The sequence below is a fragment of the Pollicipes pollicipes genome, unplaced genomic scaffold, assembly GCF_011947565.3.
Source record: "Pollicipes pollicipes isolate AB1234 unplaced genomic scaffold, Ppol_2.1 Scaffold_1600;HRSCAF=1878_pilon_pilon_pilon, whole genome shotgun sequence".
Taxonomy (NCBI): domain Eukaryota; kingdom Metazoa; phylum Arthropoda; class Thecostraca; order Pollicipedomorpha; family Pollicipedidae; genus Pollicipes; species Pollicipes pollicipes.
The window spans coordinates 13669984-13676086 of record NW_023595962.1 but is presented as its reverse complement, the minus strand read 5'-3'; the positions used below and the strand labels follow the sequence as shown (position 1 = coordinate 13676086).

The window sequence follows — 6103 nt, the reverse complement described above, 5'->3', positions numbered from 1 at the left end:
TGAGTCACTTTTAAAAGATCTGATATATCCGTCCCAAGGCGTCTCAGATATCAGCCTTCTCCTCCGTATTCAATGAGATCGAACATGACAGCTGCGGCCCACTTAGCAGCCTGAACTTTGCCTGGAGGGACGGCTCTACGTGCATAGTGATTACGCAGCGTTCATACCTATCAAAAAGGGAGGGCTTGAATTAGCTCGTTTAATCTGAAGCGTGAGGTGGCCAGTAAAGAGCTGCGACCTTCCATCAAAATGTTCATTGCTGGCCATCGTTCCCTTCTGTGACTCATACCTCGATGAAAACCTAAGCACACAATGAAGGAAGAATATCAGTATGAAGAATTTTGAGGCCATGAATTCCTCACATCAGAGCTCTGAGCGAGCCGGACCCGTCTCGGTCAAGCCCGTGGAGCATGCCCCTACAGCCGCGTTCGCCAAATCTGCCTGATCCGTCACAGCCAGGGCTCGGGGTCAGCCACGTTCGGCAGTCTTCTGAGCGATGAGTGGCCTTCCCAGCAGTCATTTCTTCTCTTCACCTTCCCCACCGTCGACACAAATGCCAAAGACCGTAGTAGCTTTACAGTTGCGCAGTTTGCGCAACTGCCTGCAGTTGATCTCTGAAACTACCGGGACCACATCATTCGGCTCAATCTGTCTTGCTCTTTTAAACGCATGTTGTGCTCTGCAGCTGAGACGATCGATGTCATTTGATGTGGGGAAGACGGCTGATGTATGGGACGCTACTATCTTTTAACCAGCGACTGTAGCCGTCTGAAGTCGTTTTCCGCACGCGCGGGAGGGGCTGACAGCCACCGGTACCGTCGGCGTGTGTCGGGCCGGCCGACGGGCTGGGTGGCGCATGGGTGACACGGATCACCGTGTGCGGAATCGTGCAGTTAAAACATCAGGCGTCCCATCAGGATATAGTTCGTATGTATATATCGTATGGTTCGATCACATGGATATAGTTCGTATCACTTTGGGGCCTCTCCCCTTTCCGTTTTCACCATTAGAAGGCGTCCTCCCCCCTCCCACCAGTTCTCGTTTAAACAGCACGGTCGTCTACCAAGGCGTTTTGAACTACAGCCTGGGTATGTCAAGAATGTCAAACTGTGCCTTGTACTGCCCACAGTTTTCCATCACCCGGCAGAGAAGTCCGGCGGACCGAAATACGATCACGACAAGGCCAATCGGGGATCCTTGACACATGTCAGCGTCCCCGGGGGCTCAGTGACATTTGAGAAGACCACACAGCATCACGCAATGGAGCCGAACTTATTCGTTCGCTTCATCAGCTCATTCTTCGACGGTAAGGTTTTTGGCGATGAAACCCCTCGCAACATTCATCACCAGCCGAAGCATGCATGACTTGAAACAGACGCGGAGTGAGCCGCTGTTGGTGTGACCTGGACGCTGGTGTACCGACGCTGACACTGGTGCGCCGTTGGTGCGGCCTGGACGCTGGTGTACCAACGCTGACACTGGTGCGCCGTTGGTGCGACCTGGACGCTGGTGTACCGACGCTGACACTGGTGCGCCGTTGGTGCGACCTGGACGCTGGTGTACCGACGCTGACGCTGGTGCGCCGTTGGTGTAACCTGGACGCTGGTGTACCGACGCTGACACTGGTGCGCCGTTGGTGTGGCCTGGACGCTGGTGTACAGACGCTGACACTGGTGCGCTGTTGGTGCGACCTGGACGCTGGTGTACCGACGCTGACACTCGTGCGCCGTTGGTGTAAGCCAAGCGCTGCCAGCGTAAGCCAATACTAACGTAAGCTAGGCGTCGTTAACGTAGGCCAATACTAACTTAAGCTAAGCGCCGTTAACGTAAGCAAAACTGGACGTATGCTAAGCGCTGGTAACGCAATTCAAAATTAACATATGCCAAGCGCTCGTAACGTAAGTCAACACTAACATAAGCTAAACGCCGTTAACGTAATCCAACACTGGCGTATGCTAAGCGCTGGTAACGTAAATCAACACTAACATATGCTAAGCGCTGGTAACGTAAGTCAACACTAACGAAAGCTAGGCGCTGGTGCCAACGCTGCCGGTCGTTCATCGGCGTGACGCTGGTTTGCGGACTGAGCTGAGTATGAAGCTGCATTTCTGAGAAGCTAACGCCGCGTGACTGTCCCTCGTGGGTGGATATCCGCAGCGCCCCTGAACGTGTCAGCCGGCCACACGCTGGATGCTGAGCCAAGGCCACCGAGACTGCACGGATCCCCGATCATGAGCCTCTTCGGCGACGATGACGACGACGATGACGACGGTCAGTCATGCAGTGATGGCGTGGTGTCCTATGCAATAATACAGTGAGCGAAAGTGGAGCCCAGACAAAAAGAAGAAAGAGACAGAAGAGAAAGGGGAGAAGGCAGAGGAGAAGGGGAGAAGCGAAAGAGAGAGAAGAGAGAGCCAGGAGAGAGAAGGAGCAGGAGAAGAAGGAGAAAGGAAAGAGACGAGAGAGAGAAGAGAGGGCGAGAGAAGAGGAGAGGAGAGGAGGAGAGTGAGAGCGATAGAGAGGGAAGGAGAGAGAGCGAGCGCCGAGAAAAGGCGAGAGAGCGCGGAGATAGAGAGAGGAGAGAGCGGGAGGCAAGGAGAGAGAGAGAGAGCGAGGAGAGAGGAAGCTCTATACATCCTATCGCTACGCTATCTCGACGATGAGTCATCTCGCTTTCTCTCTCTTCTCTCTCTCTCGCTCTCTCTCTTTCTCTCTCTCCTCTCTCTCTCTCTTCTCTCTCTCTCTTCTCTTCCACCTCTGTTCCACTCTCCCTCCCAGAGTACCATATACAGGCCATTCTCATGCAGCACACGCGCCGGATAGTCAGCAGTTGTTCTTTTGTCCAGCCGCTAATTCCAGCGCATGCGCTGTTCTGCTCCAGCCGGGATGACAGCGAACTGACGCATCGTCTCGTAATGTCTTGTCGGGTACTAACTCATGCGATGCCATCCGTGAGGTGACTACCGGAAAACTCAATAATCAAACTTGGAAATGCGTCTCCCTTCCTTTCCAGACTCTGAAGATGGCATTATCGACCTCGACCTTTAAGCCTCGGTACGGGAGCTTCAGCAGTGAGTGCTAGTCAATTTTATTACGGTAGAGACATGTCTCCAGTCCCAGCAGACGTCTTTGTTAAAATATGCTGCATTCAGAAAATGTGTTACACTGAGGGGTGCGCAACCTGTGGCGTAGCACAGCATGTACTGCCGCAAGAAGGGAGGGAGAGAGTGGGAGACGGAAACGGATCAACTAATGCCTATGGAGCAAGGATGCCATTGTTCATGTACGCTGAATAAGTAGATATTTCTGATGGAAATATAAACAATTTACAGCAACACCCCGTCTCATGCGTTAAAAGCACAGAGAACAAAAGAAGACAATGGTTGTTATACTCAGGTGACAGTTTTCAGATCCATTACCGTGTGAAACGAAGTAAATCAGAGTTGTTGATCTGTTAAATCAGTTCTATAGAGTGAAAGATGCATGCGTTCGGTGTGCGAGGAATGCACTCTGTATTCACTAGGACTAAAGGCTGCAAGCCCAGTTCTCCCACAAATTGGCATGCTTGACATCCAGCGCAATGTTGTGGCAATGATTGGAGAGTTGGTGATGCCAGTGGCGCGGGCAAGAGGGCACAGGAGGCACATGCCTCCCCTCGGTTCCCTCAAGTCTCGAAGGGCCTTTTGAGTCCCTCAGAACTGACAGCCAAGGGCCCGATTTAGGGCCCGAAGGGCTCATAGCGCTGGCCGGAGGCCTACCCTAAAATATCTGTCAGAGACCCTCTGTGCCGAGAGAGGATTCCTGAGTCAGAGGACCTTTTTGTCAGCAAGGCCCTCACCAGTACCAAACAGCCGGCTCCGTGTCGATCTGGGTCTGGGAACACGTTTTTCAAGCAGGGACAAAGCCGTGGTCCCCGATTTGGATTGGTCGTAGTTGCTGAGCCAATGAGGAGACCCTCGTGTCGGTCAGAGGGCCAAAGCACCTAACAGGAATCATGCGTTGGCAAGGGGACCTGATTCGACAAGGGGTAATGTTCAAGGGAGCCGGAGAGGAGTCCCGCGGATCCTTCCGTCCCGACGATCAGGAGGCCCTCAAAGGGCCTTTACGCCGATCGGGGCCCCTGAGTCGGTGAGGGCCTCTGCCTGAGCAGGCACTGTGAGTACCGACCAGCCAGCTCCGTGTCGGTCTGAGCCCTTACTCCCATTTTCCAAGCAGAGACAAGGCCGATGGCCTGATATTTGCATTGCATGGAATTCTTGAAACAATGATAAGCCCTTGTGTCGGTTATAAGCCAGCAGTATCCAATAGGTGTTAATGTGTCGACAAGAGGCCCCGAGTCGGCCAAGGGAGCATTTACTGAACAGAGGCACGGATGGGACCCGGATGTGCGAAAGCCTCTTGCGTTGGTCGGGTTCCTATGACAATGAGGGGAGACATGACAACTTACGATAAATCCACAGTGAAATAATGGAAGGGCCCTGTGTCAGTCAGGGGCCATTGTCGAGCCTCATGCCTTTCATTACATTTCAGGGTCTACTAAGCCGAACGGAAGTTTGCAATTATTGTATGCATTGTGGTGATAGCTTTTTGAGCTTTTGGCGTCAGTGAAGGCCCTTGTGTCGATCCCGGGGCGAACCCCCCCCCCCCCCCCCCCGTCAAATGGCCTCTCGCGTCAGGGAAGGGACCAGGGTAGCTCGCAACCCTCTCAAGGCCCTGCAGATGATCAGGTGATGACCCTTCGCGTGTCACCAGCATGATGACTGGCGAGCACCCCGCGTTAGGACGGAATGGCCCCTCGGCCCCTGACCGAGAAAAACACTGTGACTCCCAGTGTTTTACTTACGGGGCCCCTTGGCCGAAAGCGATCAACATCCGTAGTGTTCAATGGGGCGAATCAAAATAAGATGAAATTAATAAGGTCAATTCATGTTTGCCTGAGGGGCTCATCCTTCTACAGAATCAGCTAGTGAAACAAATTACATTAGAGGGTTTTGAGCCTGTGAACTGACGAACTGAGGGGCAACATCACTGGTTGGCCGCGGTAGCTGTTTCCCTCAAACCGAATGAGATTGGCCGCGGCAGCCAACACCGGGCGGCAAGCGTCGGTCACACGAAAACAGCCGCCGTGAAATAATGCTCTCGATAGTCTTTCGATATCGATTCGCACCGTTCAAATATTAAACTGGGGTGTATATTTCACGTGCAAATTTTTGGGGTAGTTCTCTAAAGAGCTTAACAACTAGAACAACACAAAAATTACAGGATTTACCTTTAATTTTGAAGTTTCGCCACCAGATCTCAGCACCAGCTCACAGTGTTGTAAATCCTCGGAATCCAACGGAGGGGGAGGGGGGGGGGAGGGAAGGGGAGAGGGACTCAAGCCCCGGTTGCACCATGCTTCCTGACAGCTGATATGGCCATTGCAGTCGCTGGCGTTCTATAAACGGGTCGTGACGACTTGTGTCACGTTTCCTTAAAAAAGGAATAGGAAAATACACCCCCGGTCAAAAGTGAGTTCTCGGCATAGGCTCAGCGCCAGTTCTATGACGCGGCCGGCGCCAAAGCAAAGTTTCCTATTGGCGCACGCTGCACACAGCAGCCGCCTTTCCGCGGTGACCGAGCGTCCAACTACGTCGCCCACTCTCCGAAACTCCACGTACAGCTCCTTTAGCTATGTATTCGCGTCTGCGCACATCATTCAACACGAAGTTCAGCGAAGTGAAGTCACGGAAACAACATGGCGTCCGCGCCAGCCAACCATCCGCCGCCGACTCCTGCTCCAGTGTCATGCTGGCCGCCCGTGGCTCGCCGCCATTTTGTGCTGTCTGCATGCGCGTCTGCACCGGGCGGCAGCTGTCTGTGAGCGGCTCCGCGGGGAACGGCCGGCCGACGGCCGTCCGCCATTTTGTCTGGTCCGCCGCGGCCGCCATCTTGTCGGTGTGATGGGCTGACGGCCGCGCAGTCACCGCCGGCGGCTGGGACAGCCGACGGCAACTGGCCGACCGGGAGATTGTCTGTCTGTCTGCGCGTCCGTCTGTCGGTCAGCCGCAGAGGCCTGCTCCAGGGCGGGGGGCTGCCTGGGGACCTGGAAAGGGTCACGTGC

General features: G+C 54.0%; 2 protein-coding genes across 7 annotated transcripts in view; one reads left to right on the top strand and one right to left on the bottom strand.

Moving 5' to 3' along the window:
- Positions 1-1129: 1129 nt before the first annotated feature.
- LOC119091555 (uncharacterized) lies at positions 1130-3335 on the top strand (the record flags this gene model as incomplete). The annotated part of the gene is given in 3 exon segments (XM_037214369.1): positions 1130-1306; positions 2158-2271; positions 3014-3335. Coding segments are annotated over 3 exon segments (326 nt in total), but the record flags the coding sequence as incomplete, so codon positions are not given.
- Positions 3336-5657: 2322 nt separating this feature from the next.
- Positions 5658-6103, bottom strand: part of LOC119091511 (myosin heavy chain, muscle) — a 39527-nt gene continuing 39081 nt past the window's right edge. For all 6 annotated transcript variants that reach the window (XM_037214358.1, XM_037214349.1, XM_037214344.1 and 3 more), the window contains exon 35: positions 5658-6085. The gene's annotated coding sequence lies outside the window, so the exon portion shown is untranslated. The remainder of the gene's footprint in view (positions 6086-6103) is intronic.